This window comes from Rhizoctonia solani, chromosome 13 (genome assembly GCF_016906535.1).
Source record: "Rhizoctonia solani chromosome 13, complete sequence".
NCBI lineage: Eukaryota > Fungi > Basidiomycota > Agaricomycetes > Cantharellales > Ceratobasidiaceae > Rhizoctonia > Rhizoctonia solani.
Genome location: NC_057382.1, coordinates 1,341,177 through 1,356,391, shown reverse-complemented (window position 1 = coordinate 1,356,391; position 15,215 = coordinate 1,341,177). Strand labels below are relative to the sequence as shown.

The window sequence follows — 15,215 nt, the reverse complement described above, 5'->3', positions numbered from 1 at the left end:
GACGAGCTCCCCCTTTGCAGGTTGACACGACGCCCTAGGCACTCTACACTCATTCTTTATCGCACTGGTTGCATTATTGGTCAGAGCCTCATAGTCTGACCATAGAATAGTATACGATCATTGTTTGTTACCCGAGGTTCGTTGGAGTCTTCTTTGGGGTATTCGATTTGTTCATTGCCAGCTGTATATCCTAGGTAAGCTATATTGGTGCTGCGCATTGAGAGGTGCACTGATCGCCTCGGCAGTTGTGCAGCTTCGTTTTCGTGATTGGCCAACTTAGAGCAGTACCACCAAGTCCTTTTCAATAATGTCACTTACACAAGATGATATCCAAAACCTCATCGAGTCGTACGAGGCAAAGCTCTCTCAGGTCGGTCCTACAGCCGTGGGCTCCAACTTGGTCTTGTGGTCGGGTGTTTCGGTGAGTTTCGGTCGGCTTTACAGAGCAACTCCCAGCTTATTCAATCCAGATAGCCACGGTTCTGGCGTTCAACATCCTTCGTCCCAGAAACAGAGTGAGTATTTGTCGTTCAAGGTAGATTGTATTGGTGCCGACGCATTTACAGGTAATCTACGAGCCCAAATCCAAATACCATGAAGGCGACAAATCACCACCCAAAATCAGCACTGGTTTCTTCTCTTGGGTCCAACCACTCGTCCACGCCAAAGAGCCTGAGCTGTTGGAAAAGATCGGTCTCGATGCTGTGGCTTTTCTGCGTACGTGCTTGATGAACCGGATCGCCTTACTCTAACATATTTGAACAGGGTTCCTACGTCTGCTCCGTTGGTCCTTTACTGGAGTCGCAGTTGTTGGAGTCCTCGGTGTGGGCATTTTTGACTACGTCTACAACCTCAAGCATGTCCCCGAGAAAGAACGCAACATTCTAAGCATGTTTACCATTGAAAACATACGGGACGAAGCTCTCTACGTCCATGTAGCTGGTGCTTATGCTATCAGTACGCGAATCTATATTGGACGGGCTTCCCGTGATGTAACCTAATATTCTATCCGCAGCGTTCATCATTCTTGGCTCGATTTGGTGGCATTGGCGAGAAATGGTCAAACTCCGCTTGACGTGGTTCCGCTCTGACGAGTATCTCAAGTCGTTCTACGCACGGACGCTGATGATCGTGCAAGTACCCAAAAAGCTACAGTCCGACCCTGGCCTTGAGAGTTTGTTTAACGACATGCGCATGCCGTATCCTACTACTGCCGTGCACATCGGTCGTCGAGTTGGTCGCTTGCCTGAAATGATCGAGTACCATAACCAAGCCGTACGGGACTTGGAGCAGGTCTTGGTCAAGTACATGAAGGGCGGCAAGCTGGGAAAGAAGCGTCCTACCATAACCATCGGTGGTTTCCTCGGGCTGGGAGGCACCAAGAAGGATGCGATTGACTTCTATTCGTAAGTCAATCGCTAATTTGAGTCTCCATACGATTTACATTCGTATAGGAACCGAATTGCCAATATGGAGAGGGCGGTAGAGGAAGCTCGTGCACAGATTGACACCAAGAAACCCGAGAACTATGGTTTCGCGTCGATGGCTGCTGTCCCGTATGCACATACTGTTGCCCAGATGTTGCACCGAAAGAACCCCAAAGGAACGACTATCACTCTTGCACCAAACCCCAAGGACATTGTGAGTTGGTGTTCCCCGACCCGGACCTTGGCTAAATCCACCTTAGATTTGGAGTAACTTGACCAAAGGCGAAGCAGCTCTTGCAAGCTCGCGGACGACAGGCTGGTTCCTCATCGCCGCAGTGTGCTTCTTCAACACCACTCCTTTGCTCATCATCTCTGCTCTCGCTAACCTCGCCTCTATCTCCGAATATGTCGACTTTTTGGGCCAATGGGCGAATAGCAGTCCCACGACGTTCTCTCTGGTTTCTGGTAAGGCAGTCTTGAAGTAATGTACGACGTTTGGCTGACAAATAGGCCAGGTATTTTACCTCCCTCGATTAGTGCGCTCTTTGGATTCTTCCTACCGATCATCATGCGCAAGATTTCCGAGTACCAGGGTGCTATCACGCATTCTCGATTAGACCGAGCGGTCGTAGCGCGTTACTTTGCGTTCCTGATTATTTCCCAATTCTTCATTTTCAGTTTGATGAGCGTCGCATTTCGTAAGTGAAACCTGGGTTAAACCAATGCCATTCATACTGACTAGGTGGTAGAAATTGTCACGCAAATCCAGTTCGATATTGGCAAGCACCGCAATATCAAGGTTATCCTCTCGCATTTGCATGGTAAGTACGATCGATTTGGTGTGGTGCTCTGCTAATCCGTTTCGGCAGATGTCCCTGAGCGCATTCAGAACACCTATGTGGTTCAATCGTCTTACTGGCTCACGTTTTTCCCGATGCGTGGGTTCTTGGCAGTATTTGACCTAGCTCAACTCCTCAGTGTAGTCCTTGTATTCATCAAGACTCAGTAAGTGCCTATGCGTGTGTTTCTTGGGCATCATTAACGCATGATTAGCTTGTTTGGTCGTACCCCGCGAGAAATTCGTGAATGGACCAAGCCACCCGAGTTTGATTTTGCTGTCTACTAGTGAGTTCCTCTTTATCTAACCAATTCAGATGCTAACTGTAATCCAGCTCGAACATCTTGTTCATGGCTGCCGTTGGTTTGATGTACGCGCCCCTTGCTCCACTGGTGGCCCTAGCTGGTAAGTTTGAAATCGTATTGGCCGCGCATAGCCTAACAGTCTCCTCAGCCGCTGTTGTGTTCTGGCTATCGAGTCTTGTGTACAAGTACCAGCTCATGTTTGTCTTTGTCTCCAAGGTCGAAAGCGGTGGAGTATGTACGCACTCGATCCAGTTTGACAATACTAACAAATCAAACAGCGTCTGTGGAATGTGGTCATGAACCGTCTACTTGTCGGTGTCATCTTTATGAACCTGATCATGACGCTTAGTGAGTTCTTTTTCTTGCGGGGTTCAAACTATATTGATGGATTACAGCTATCGGACTTCAACGCGGCTGGAGGTCCTACGTCTGGGTATCCACGGTGCCCCCCACGGTCTTGACTCTTTTGTTCAAGCTTTGGATGCGCATGACATTCGACAAGCAGTTCCGTCATTTCGTGCCCGAGCAGGACGAGATTGCGCGCTCACGTGTGCACAAGCAAGATGCAAAGACTGGTCGCTGGAGTCGAGATTTGGTCATCCTTGTAAGTGCATCTAGTCGACGAGTCGAGTGAAACTCAACTGTGAATTTGTAGCACTACACATGGAACTCTTTACACCAATGGTACACAGCAACATGACGCGCCTTCTTGAGCAAGTGTACCAAGGTAGAATGGCCAAGGAACAAACCAGGATGGAAGAGTACGGAGGAAAGAAGATGGCCGTTTCCGTCTTGCCCAGTACGTTCCATCTATTTGCCTAATCCTCTCGTCTAACCTTTTCATCTCCCGCAGGTGGCCTCAAATTCGCCTCGGTGGCAGAACACGAACTCGAAATGGACACCACGCTCTACCAGCGCGACCGAGGTGAACTCGACTGGGACGCACGAAGCATGACCTCGACCGCCATACTCGATGACTCTGCAAGCATCCACAAGTCCTCCAAACCCGCGGGGTACGAGCGATACATGAACCACGGGCCACACCAGTCCAACGGGAGTGACATTGAGCTCTCGCGGCTCGACTCGAGGGACAATGTGCCATTGCTGAACCGGCCGGGTATGACGAGGGAGATGAGCCAGCCTTCCCGGCTCGGAAGGGAGATGGATCTGGGTGCGGCCCATCCCGGAATGTATCGACAGGAATCGTCTGCGCCACCAGCGCCACCAGGATTATACCGCCAGGACTCGTCGGTCCCGATGATGCATCGACAGGATTCACAGCAGACCGCGCCGATGATGTACCACCAGGCGTCGCACAATGGGTCCGAGTGGAGTCTTCCCCCGAGTTATAGGGGACCAAGCAGGCAGCCCAGTGAACAGAATATGGCAGGCAGAGGTACATTCAAGGGATAAAAAGTGGTCAGTTGGAGTGCTGCGCGCTTGAATGCTTTTTACTTTTTTTACGATTTGATGCTTGATGGTTTTTGGGATTCGGCCTTGAAATAAACCTTGTTGTCTGTTGTGCTTTTTCTGCTCATTTTGTTTCGTGTAAGACAAGCGAGAGGAGCTGTCCCTCTTTTCCTTTGGTTGTGTTATAGTACTGGTACAAAATAGCGTCTTTCCTTTCTTGTGTTGAGAATTGGGTGACATTTCACTCGTGAAGCGCCAACGATCAGTCATTACGTAATACAATTTTGGCGGCCTCTCGATCGTCCACCACCACCTGCATAATGGTACCCATCCTCTTCTCGCATGCAGGCCAGCCCAAGACTCACATGCTCTCAATGACAGGGAAAAGCCAAGAAGACACGCAAGTTTGCAACCGTGAAGCGAATGCTGAATCCCAACGATATTCGTCTGTGAGTGAACCTCGAGCACGAGGGAGTAAAAAGGAAACTCAGAGCCTTGGGGGGATACAGGAAAGAGAACCAAACGAAACAAAAGCAGAAAGAGGAAAAGGCGAAAGAGGAGGCTGTTCGGAGACTGTAAGTCGATATTCTATTCGTACAGGAGAGGTTTACATTGACTGACTTGGTAACTTTTTTAAAAAACCGCCCCTGGCTCTCCGCTAAAAGACCCCAGACAGCCTCGTCGTTGTTTTTCCAGCACAACACGGCTCTAGCGCCTCCTTATCGAGTACTGATCGATACCAACTTTATTAATTTCAGTTTGCAGAACAAGTTGGAGCTTGTGCAGGGGATGATGGATTGTTTGTATGCCAAGTGTGAGTTGAGGTATTTTGTTGGCGTGGGGTTGGATGGGTGATCGATGTATGCATCCATGCATTCATTTCGGAGCTACTGATTGCAATACGGAGTACACATGGTCGAACTGCGCCCCATCTGAACTCGCTCACACACCCCATTTTCTCGATCAATCGGGTGCTAAAACAAGCTAATACTGTGCAGGCATACCATGCGTGACAGACTGCGTGATCGCCGAACTGGAAAAGCTCGGGCCCAAGTACCGAATTGCGCTCCGGGTGGCGCGAGACCCGCGGTTCGAACGGCTGCCGTGCTCGCACGAGGGGACGTATGCGGACGATTGTTTGGTGCAGCGTGTGACGGCGAGCAAGTGTTATATTGTCGCGACGTGTGATCGGGAGTTGAGGAGACGGGTGAGAAAGGTGTGTACGGGGTGTGAGCGTGCATGTGTGTGTGTGATGTTGATTTGGGGTAGGTGCCGGGTGTACCATTGATGTATATTGTGAGGCGACGGTATGCGATTGAGCGGTTGCCGGATCAGGGAGCGCCTGCGTAGTCTGGATTCGAGAGGACATTGGATTGTATTATTTTTTGTGTTGTGATATATTTTTTTAAAAAGGGTCTAGTCCAATTTTGGAGATGTGCTCGAGGTGATGGGAATTGTAGCTAGGCAGGACCACAACAGACCCCGGGAGTGCAAGAGAGGTGAATCGGACTCGGGCCGTAGTGCAAAGTGATGGACGACACGAACATGACACCCTCTGCCTCGCGCACGGTGCTGCCATGCAGCGTGGCAGAATTTGCGCTGTCGCACTCTCCACGATCAGCCCCACCTTCGCCGTCATCGCCAGTGTTGTTCATGGACGAGTATTTGCCGTCGAATATCCGCAAGCTGCGACGACCGAGTCTGCTGGGGACAGGCTCGGCCACGTTCCGCCCGAGCCCGAGTGCGCCTCACTCTCCGCTTGCGAGCAGCTCGTTTGGGCTGGACGATGCGCGGCGGAGAACGCGGTCCAAGTCGGCGGTGAGACCGAGTACGCGGACACGGCCATCCAACTCCAATTCCAATTCCGAGTCGTCGAGCGGCAGTCCCGCACCCGCCATGCTCCTCGATCCATGCTCTCGCCCCACCACGCCCCCCGCCAGGATCCCCCATCGCCGCACACTCAGCAGTGGCACCCCGGTAAGCACGTATAACTTGTGCATCTACTCGTGCTCACACACACACCGCAGTTCAAGCTGCCCCGCCTGCTCTCTATCCAATCAGAGCTCTCCAACCCCGCCGACATAGAGCTCAAGTCCGAGGCATCGTTCCAGCGCTTGCTCGCCTCCAACGCCGACCTGCCAGGTGCATTTCATCCCCACCCTCGTCCCCGCCGCCGAGACCGTGGCCGCTTTCCCGAGGCCTATCTCGACGACGATGATGTGGTCGACAGCGACGATGACGACGAGGTCATGCTTCCCAAGGAATTCCCCATGGACGATGTCCTTGATAGTCCCGCCAGGATGGACGTTGATATGGTCCGTATCTCTCTCATATTCTATCGCATCCCGGTCTCATGTGTTCCAGGGCTCGTATGGCTCTCCGCCCGTTCTGAACAGCCTGTTCTCGATGAAGTCATGGAGGCAGACGCCTCCTCCGACCGTTGCTCCTTCTCGAATTGCCAAGCGCAAGCGTAAGCCATCAAACCTCCGTTTCAAGCAATCCACATATTAATCCGTCATCCAGTCGACGACAGATACGAACCGTACCCCCAAAAGCGCCGCGCCCTCTCTCCTCCACCTTCCACATCCACATCTTCCTCCTCCGCATCTAATTCAAATGCCCAGTTTAATCTCTCGCTGCCGCCCAGCACAACCCCTCGTTCCCCCATCACCACCGCCGCCCCGTCTCCCCGCCCCATCCCCACCTCCTCCATCTCCAGCTCAAACCTCGCCTCGACATCGAGTCTCGCCCCGTCTGCGCCGATATCCATCCCCGCACGCACACCAAGCAAAGTATCCTACACCTACTCTCCCGCCGGCGGAGGGCTCTTTGGCTCTCCCATCATCTCCAGTCCCGTTCTGAGGCCCGTCCGCTTCGGTCTGAGCACCCGCGGCGAAAAAGAGGTAGATGGTGCCGGGAACGGGGTCAGGAGTTTGGATTTGGGCGGGTAGACAGGTAGGTACTACCTTCCTCTAAAGGAAACCCTCGCATATACATCCCACTGAAAACTGTAACAAAACACGACTGTGACCAGTATATCTATTCACTGTTTCGTACTTGTACTTGTAATCTCTCTCTATCCTATGTATTTTATTGGTCCTATTTCGGATGGGTTAGGCGGGGGTCGACTGCTGGTTCTCAACTGTTTTAATCTCTTTTTTCAACTTTAATTTCTTCGAATTTCGGAACTCTTTTCACTTTTCACTTTTTTTTTTGTTCCCGGAATATTAACTTTTTTTCTCGAGTCTCGTACAGTATCCATGTTGTTGCACAAAGGGGGGTTAATCATTTTTAAAAAAGTACCTTTTTTCCGATTGGTCGATCGCTTTCTCCCAATCGGGGGTGCGATGACTGATCCCGGGTAATGGGGATGGGCTTTTTTGTGTACGTGGCGCGCATACAATGACATTACTTGGCTTGATTTTCGGACGAGGTCAATGTGGTCAAGTGGTGTTGAATTCAAGGTTAATTGTTTATGTTGGCTGTGCAGTCGGAAGTTTGTCTGTGTCTTGGATTGATAATATGGTTTGAATACCTGTCCGGCCCGGTTGACTCCCCGTGTTTAGAGTCTTGCGCCACTCTTGGCGACGGGAGAGTGTGTGGTCGTAGGTAGTAACTTGACTCGAGGGACCGAACAGGTTGCGCATATACCCAACTTTTCTTTTACTCGCTTAACAATGACAATGCTACACAGCCCTAAACCAGTGGGGTCGAGCTGCGGTGAACAAAGGAACATGACGATATGTAGGTCTTGGGTCCTGGTGCGGTGCACTGGGCCTTGCCCGCGGTGGGGTGGAGGGGAGGATAGCCCCGTGGCGTGAGGGGCACCGGTTGTTCAGCCCCACCGCTAAGATCCGCGCAAAAGTCCGGCTTGCGGCTCAATGCGTCGTGAGGAATGAGTGACCCCCGGTTACTAAAGTTCGTCAAACTTGCCAATGTGTGTGGGGACCTTTCAGAAAAGGAACATATTACAATTATACGACGACTAATATCACACATCCAACTAAAATGACAAGGATAGAAAACTCAATTGCGCATCACAGCACGGCTTAAAAGTACTTGGCCTTGACCTTGTGTCCGCGCTTCGAAACAGTCTTCATGCCCGCCTTGACATTGTCAAACTGCGAACCGGGGTAGTTCAAGTGGTTCTGGGTGTTGTCGAGCTTGGCCATGGTCTTGGCTACAGTCCACACGAGACTGTCTGTACCGTTCTTGTCCGCAGAGAGCTCCCAGAACATGGCTGTTTCGATTTTTGAATGGGAGAATGTGTTAATATTGACTGAGCTGGACTATGCTGTCAATGAAGAAAACTGACCTCCGGCGAGTCCTTGCTTGGACACCCACTTGGCCTTGGCAGCCGCGACGACGGGCGTATCGTACGAAATCAGCTCCTTCTTGATAGGATCGTAGCTGTAGCTCGAGATGTTCTTCATATCGTTGTACACGGTCGCATTGGGGAACGGAAGAGCCTTGTAATCATAGACACCAGCCTCCCAAGTACCTTGATAACCATACCCCCATCAAACTCCTGCTCTGTATAATATTCGATGGTAATGGAACTCACCAGGTCCAGTTCCGTTAAAAGGCTTGAAGATCCCATCCGTGTTTTCGAAACCGCGGCCGTAAATGGGCATACCGATCGCAAACTTGTTCCTGCTCGCTCCGTTCTTGAGGTACCATTCCGTGCTTGCGCTGGTCGATACACCCGAGATGGCGCCTCCGTAGACGTTGGCTTGATAATCGCTCTGCGCGCACACATTATTCAATGTCGTGTTCCCTTTTGTGTGAGGTTCGTCCAAGAAGGACTTACGACAGAAGACCAAGAGCCCGAGTAGTCGTATCCCATCAAAGTCCAGTAGTTGAGGTACTTGTCCATGTCTTTGACCTTGAGGTTCTGGTAGTTTTGCGCACCAGCGGGAACAGCGGCCTATTGTAGTCCCAATATGCGGTTAGGAACAGCAAGAGTCGAGGAAAGAAAGTGATCTCACGTTGAGCTGGTAGGGAACGGTATCGCCCTTGCTCTTGGCATGAGCATCCAGTCCGGCGCGAGTCTCCTTCAGGAGCGCGACAAACGCATCGGCCTGTTCTCCCGCAGCTGGGTATTCCCAATCGATGTCACTATCATATATCCGTGTTAGTATAGCTCTTTCTCTCGGCTATCGTGCACAGTATACGCACAGTCCATCAAAGCCATTGTCTTCAAGCAGCTGGATCGCAGTCTTGACAAACGTGGCACGGCTCGTCGCGTTTGTCGCAAAGTTGAAGTGTCCGGCCTGGGAGTAGGTCCAGCCTCCGAAGGAGAGAATGGTCTTGAGAGAACGCTTCTTCTGCTTGAGAAGGTAGAGTTGCTTGAGGTTTCCCTAGAAAACGCGGTGGAGTTTAGAATCAAGGCACAATTTGAGATTTAGGATTCGAGACTACTCACGTAGAGGTTGTTTCCGGCGGCGGTGTTGTCATCGCCAGGATCTATAGATAGTCAAGGTTTAGTTCGAGTATTAAGGGGTAGGCGAGTAGGCTGCGACTCACATGTAATCTGCTGGTCTGCCCAGAGATCCGTCAACGAGGCGCGACCTGTCTCAGGGTCGGTATCGGCAAAGCTATAAACATCTCTGAGAATGTCAACTTTGTCAAGGCTATGATACTACTCACGCATAGTAGATATGCGTCAGCGAGTCGATGTTGATGTCGAGCGGAGCTGCATCATACATGAATCAATAAAAGCTGTGACTAATAACATTACAAAGAAGCCTACTGAATTTCCGCCCGTAAATGCCCCAGTTGGTAAAGTAAGCGATGTTGACCTTGCCCCCCTTCTCAAAAGTACACCCGTTCCCCAGGTTCAAGTCGAGAGATAGGCCAAGTTTGACAGAGGTATTGGGATTGTACTTGTAGTTGAAGTCTGCCGGTCGGTGCATTACTTCAGTTGCCGAAGTCGCTCCCGCATAGAGGGATATCGCAGATAGTAAAAGAGCGAGTTGCATTGTAAAAGATTATAAAGGAGAGACGAATTGTGATCCCAAAGAGACAGAAGAATTCGAGCCGATGGGGGAACTTTGCGCTCGTAACCAGCCCATTTAAGTGTTCTACAGGCTGAAGGATTTCTGAGACACTTCGGAAGTAACTGAAAGTAACAGGGCCTGGCCCGGGGAAGGTTATCACGAGAAACCTCGAAATAGACCGGGAACGCCCATTCTCGATAGAACTATAGTGCTATAACGTATAAACTATGACGAATAAAGACCAGGTTTTTTCATAACTTGCCCTTTTAGGGATACTGAGCAATATCAGTGCGGCGCAGAAGGTTCATTGATTTGAAGGTCGGTTGTTTGATCGCACACCTTCAGCCTCTCGGCGTGATCAACCCCACGTGAATGTGTTACTGGATTTCAGAAAAATCGGCGCCGCGCAAGATATAAGGGCCGCAGAGCTTTCTATGCCGTATTGTATGCAGTTTATTTGCCGTGGTGCTCACCGACCTTCCGATGGGCTTACGCAAACCGGTGAAAGGCTTATGATCCAATCCGTTAAAACTTCGGGTTAGCGGTCTTGGCTGATCACTTGCCACACGGTGAAAGCTTATGTGAAATGCACTATGGTTGTATCTACAGCAATTATAACCTTGCGGCCAATAGTACACACGCCCTTATATAGTGGGTCATTTATTTGTTACCAGACGCAGTACCTACCATATACCATATACGCTCCACCACCTATTTTGATATATATTGTATTACGGGCACCAAGAGATGGATAAACTTCAAACTGGTGCTACCTATGTACGACGCGAGCCGATCACATTGATCGACTTGCTCCGTAAAATCAGAAAATGAATTAGAGTAACACTATATAAAATACACTGTATGCCAATTCAATGAAGAAGAGATCGATGCAAACTTGGTCTGATGCCTAGAAGTACTTGGCCTTGACCTTATGCCCACGCTTGGAAGTATCCTTCATCTCTGCTTTCACGTTATCGAACTTTGAACCGGGGTAGCTCAGGTGATTCGGGGTGTTATCCAATTTACCCATGGTTTTAGCAGCAGTCCATACCAGACTTTCAGTACCGGTTTTATCCGCGGACAGTTCCCAGAACATAGCTATTCATACACATAGTCATGTCAGTTAATTGGGCAATTTCGAGGGTCGGTGTACCAACCTCCAGCCAGCCCTTGGCGAGACAGCCAGTCGCATTTCTTAGCTGTGATTACAGGTGTATCATACGAGATGAGCTCCTTCTTCACCGAATCGTAGCTGTAGCTTGAGATATTCTTGTGATCGTGGTGAACAGTCGCGTTGGGGAATGGGAGAGCCTTGTAGTCGTATACACCAGCTTCCCAGGTACCTGAATTTTAAGGCAAAATTAATCGGATGATATTTAGAATAAATGGAAGTGAGGATTACCAGGGCCAACTCCCTCGAAAGACTGGAAGATGCCATTTGTGTTTTGGAAACCACGACCGTAGATGGGCATTCCTACGTAAACAAGAGGGTTAATAATGGGCCAATACAGAGGTTTGTCAACAGACCAATTACAAACTTCTTCTTGTTCGCTCCATTCTTCAAGTACCACTTGGTACTTTCGCTGGTGGATACTCCGGAGAAGGCACCCCCGTACACATTAGCCAAGTAGTCACTCTACAAAGCCATTATTGCGATTCAGATTCCGGTTTGAAACTAACTTACGACTGTAGACCAACCGCCGGAATAGTCATAAGCCTGAGACGAAGTATCAGAAATTTGTAGCTGATGTGGCCTCTACAACCACATACCATTAAGGCCCAGTAGGTTAAGTATTTGTCCATCTCCTCGACTTTGAGGTTCTGATAGTTCTGCGGACCAGCAGGCACCGCAGCCTAAAAACCCCTTTGTTACTCGGCCACACTAAGGACTAATATCAACACTGCTTACATTGAGCTCATATGGTACCTTATCTCCCTTGCTTTTAGCGTGTGCATCCAATCCTTCCCGAGTCTCCTTGAGGAGCGCGACAAACGCATCGGCCTGTTCTCCCGCAGCTGGGTATTCCCAATCGATATCACTATCATATATCCGTGTTAGTATAGCTCTTTCTCTCGGCTATCGTGCACAGTATACGCACAGTCCATCAAAGCCATTGTCTTCAAGCAGCTGGATCGCAGTCTTGACAAACGTGGCACGGCTCGTCGCATTTGTCGCAAAGTTGAAGTGTCCAGCCTGGGAGTAGGTCCAGCCTCCGAAGGAGAGAATGGTCTTGAGGGAACGCTTCTTCTGCTTGAGAAGGTAGAGCTGCTTGAGATTTCCCTACATGTACAATAATTAGGATGGTAAGGTAATGTAATCAGAGCCAGCACTCACATAGAGGTTGTTTCCAGGGGCGGTATTGTCATCACCAGGATCTAATATGAAATGTGAAGCCAAAAGGCCTAAATATTCGGGGAGACTGTGGCTCACAAGTGATTTGTTGGTCGGCCCACAGGTCCGTTAAGAGCGCCTGACCGGTCGTAGGATCCGTGTCGGCAAAGCTACATAAACACCATTTAGGATAAATAAAAACCATAATAGTGGACCCTACTTACGCATAATAGACATGAGTCAATGAGTCAGTATCAATGTCGGATGGTTCTGTGATATATCGAATCAATTATATGTTCAATTAAACTACTATGGAATAGAGCCTACTATAGGCACGGCCATAGATGCCCCTACAATGAGAAGTTAGATGCCAATTCATAGTATAAATTATTATAAATTAAGTATACCAATTAGGGAAATAGCCAATATTGACTTTGCCTCCCTTTTCGAAGTCACACCCTTTACCTGCCTTGAAATGATCAGAAGGTTTGGTGGGTGTTTTAGGGTTGCCTTTATAGCCGTCAGGTCGGTGCATGATTTGAGCAGCTGAAGCTGCCCCAGTATAGAGTGATACTGCAGACAGTAAAAGAACGAGTTGCATTGTAAACAAGTAAAGAAAGGACGATGCTGTAACGCGGAGAAACAAGAGAATCCGAGGCGGTTGAAGTCTGCTGCTGGAAATTGACTTGCTTAAGTATCACAATATTATTTCCTGGGCTGAACTAGCTTAAGGGTGCCTGAAAGCAGTGGGTCAGCCCAGGGGCCATTGTGACGGAAAAATGGTGCAAATCTTATCGGATTCATTCATCCAACGTTATAGCATAGGCATTAAAAGTGAGTGCTAAGGCTTGGTAACTTTGAAACTCGCTCTTTCAGAAACACCAAGAAATATCGGCTGCGTAAATGATTATTAACTTGACATCTAACTGTCAGGTCCCGTGCTTGGGTATCCTTGGGATAGTCCACCATAGGCACACATAAGCTAACTGGGACGAATGTGCAAGACTTTTCCGATAATTGTAGGAAGATACTAAGGCTCCTATAGAGTACTGTGGGTTATGTTATAGGAAAAATTCGAGCTACAGCTACAGTTAATGTTAGGACGCCAAAGCCCAGACGCGGCTCAACTAAACCGCAAGGAACATATCCAGTGGTAATGTATTTGGTCGGGTACAGTAATGACGTGTATGCGAATCGCCCAGAAGCCGAGCTAAGAGTGTTCCGATACTTTATGTTCCCATTGATAATTACTACGGCAATCCTCACAGTCGGATTGTTCCTTGTAGACACGATATGCAGAAATTACCAGGGTATCAGATGGGTGCTTTTGCGAAAACAGCTGTTGAGATATTTGCACGAACCACCAACTACGTAGAGATCCACTTTTTTCCATCTAGCAAGTAAGTTTTTGTTAAAAGATTTGCATAAGTTTAAGATAGGGCTCCTGTCAACGTTATTCTACTCGGGCAAAATATCCAAAAAGATCTTCCCAGCGGGGAGTCGAACCCCGGTTGCGTGCGATCAAATTGCGTAAGCAACTGACAGGCACGAGTCTTGACCGTTGGACCACTGAGAACTTGGTAGCACCCACCAACCAAGGTTTATAATACTTGCCTTGCATGAGCCCCACCGTCTCTTATACTACTTGGATTTGGTTATCTATTGCATCCAGCTCTCCACTACCACCACGCCGCTATTCTCGAGCTGACCTGAAATTATCAGCAACATAACTCTACGGGCATGCATTAATTGGCCACTTTGCGCTCGAACCAGTACTTGATAAGATACCTACGTTTGACACAACTCTGTCTTACATCAATATAGACCTACGATCGAATACCTTGTAAACAGCATAACTATCGCTGTGTTATGGGACGCCTACATATGAAAGAAACCCCTGCCGAGCGCGAAGAACAGGAAGAGCGTGTGTATCGTAAAGCTCAAAAGGCCGCTAGGAAAGCTCGCCGACTGGACTCCGGCTATGACGACACCTCTTCAAGGCGCAAGAGAAAGCGGTCCCGTTCTCATCTCGTCGAAATAAGAAGCGCCATGAATCAATACCTCCGTTTGACGAATATATCGAGGAGGATTCACGGGCCCCGCCTGCCTCGGCGACCAAGGTCGATATGGACGCCCTTCGCGCCGAGATGGCAGAAAGGGAGTTTCGTGAAAAATTATTCGATGCTATGGGGGATGATGCTGGTCTCGAGAATACGGAGTCACGATTCAATGAGTATGATGACCATATTCCTGATAGGTGGAAAGACTCCACTTCCTCCCACCTCCGCGATGACCCTTCAATGATGGATGACGATCAGTATGCCGAATGGATTAGGGAAGGGATGTGGAGGCGAACACACAAAGCCGAGGTTGAAGCCCAGGAACGTGCTGAGGAGGAGCGGAAGCGGAAGAAGGAACGCGAAAAGGCTAGGAGGGAGGAGACTAGAAGAATGGAGCGCGAAGATAGCGAAAGAAGATCGAGGAGAAAGCAGACCAAAGAGCGGGAGTCAGTCGTGGAGGGGTGGGTCGCATATGAGACTCGATGGGCTCAAATGCATCCATCTGAAAGCACTACTCTGGGGTTCTCCGATCTCCCGTGGCCTTGCCACCCTCTGCCTCAACTACCTCTGGACTCGGATGCCTTATCGAAAAAAACCATTTCTGCCTTTTTGCTATCGCCTCTACACTCGATTGGGAAACCGAGGAAGCAACGTTTGCGGGAGGCGCTGTTGTTGTATCATCCGGATCGTTTCGTCTCGAAGTGGATGGGTCGCGTTAAGAAGGAAGATACACAGGTGGTTCAAGAAGCTGTCGGTAGAGTTGTACGGGTGCTTACTGCACTGGTAGAAGAAGGAGATCAAGGAGATTGATATTTCATTAGATGAGTTTTTTCTTTGTAATATA

The 15,215-nt window shown here is 49.4% G+C and overlaps 5 protein-coding genes and 1 non-coding gene across 6 annotated transcripts; 3 read left to right on the top strand and 3 right to left on the bottom strand.

Moving 5' to 3' along the window:
* Positions 1 to 307: 307 nt before the first annotated feature.
* On the top strand, positions 308 to 3,983 carry RhiXN_07256 (uncharacterized protein; the record flags this gene model as incomplete). Its single annotated transcript, XM_043327072.1, has 17 exons — positions 308 to 421; positions 471 to 515; positions 567 to 717; positions 766 to 957; positions 1,016 to 1,406; positions 1,455 to 1,641; positions 1,688 to 1,892; positions 1,943 to 2,125; positions 2,177 to 2,248; positions 2,297 to 2,432; positions 2,481 to 2,552; positions 2,600 to 2,670; positions 2,719 to 2,801; positions 2,849 to 2,918; positions 2,966 to 3,178; positions 3,226 to 3,369; positions 3,424 to 3,983. 17 exons carry the CDS (start codon positions 308 to 310, stop codon positions 3,981 to 3,983), a joined length of 2,889 nt encoding a protein of 962 aa, XP_043185544.1.
* A 1,542-nt stretch (positions 3,984 to 5,525) lies between these two features.
* On the top strand, positions 5,526 to 6,931 carry RhiXN_07255 (uncharacterized protein; the record flags this gene model as incomplete). Its single annotated transcript, XM_043327071.1, has 4 exons — positions 5,526 to 5,957; positions 6,008 to 6,295; positions 6,345 to 6,450; positions 6,504 to 6,931. The coding sequence occupies 4 exons, from the start codon at positions 5,526 to 5,528 to the stop codon at positions 6,929 to 6,931; spliced, it is 1,254 nt and encodes a 417-aa protein (XP_043185543.1).
* A 1,098-nt stretch (positions 6,932 to 8,029) lies between these two features.
* Positions 8,030 to 9,961, bottom strand: RhiXN_07254 (chitinase; the record flags this gene model as incomplete). Its single annotated transcript, XM_043327070.1, has 10 exons — positions 8,030 to 8,220; positions 8,296 to 8,481; positions 8,545 to 8,725; positions 8,791 to 8,907; positions 8,969 to 9,098; positions 9,159 to 9,340; positions 9,406 to 9,446; positions 9,507 to 9,577; positions 9,630 to 9,675; positions 9,733 to 9,961. 10 exons carry the CDS (start codon positions 9,959 to 9,961, stop codon positions 8,030 to 8,032), a joined length of 1,374 nt encoding a protein of 457 aa, XP_043185542.1.
* A 925-nt stretch (positions 9,962 to 10,886) lies between these two features.
* RhiXN_07253 (chitinase) lies at positions 10,887 to 12,912 on the bottom strand (the record flags this gene model as incomplete). The annotated part of the gene is made up of 13 exons (XM_043327069.1): positions 10,887 to 11,077; positions 11,137 to 11,322; positions 11,382 to 11,453; positions 11,507 to 11,615; positions 11,664 to 11,696; positions 11,750 to 11,833; positions 11,889 to 12,018; positions 12,079 to 12,260; positions 12,315 to 12,355; positions 12,411 to 12,481; positions 12,536 to 12,581; positions 12,639 to 12,661; positions 12,719 to 12,912. The coding sequence occupies 13 exons, from the start codon at positions 12,910 to 12,912 to the stop codon at positions 10,887 to 10,889; spliced, it is 1,362 nt and encodes a 453-aa protein (XP_043185541.1).
* An 884-nt stretch (positions 12,913 to 13,796) lies between these two features.
* On the bottom strand, positions 13,797 to 13,887 carry RhiXN_12429. Its single transcript has one exon. It is a non-coding gene; the product is annotated as a tRNA-Asp (tRNA).
* A 308-nt stretch (positions 13,888 to 14,195) lies between these two features.
* On the top strand, positions 14,196 to 15,181 carry RhiXN_07252 (uncharacterized protein; the record flags this gene model as incomplete). The annotated part of the gene is made up of 2 exons (XM_043327068.1): positions 14,196 to 14,342; positions 14,396 to 15,181. 2 exons carry the CDS (start codon positions 14,196 to 14,198, stop codon positions 15,179 to 15,181), a joined length of 933 nt encoding a protein of 310 aa, XP_043185540.1.
* Positions 15,182 to 15,215: the final 34 nt, after the last annotated feature.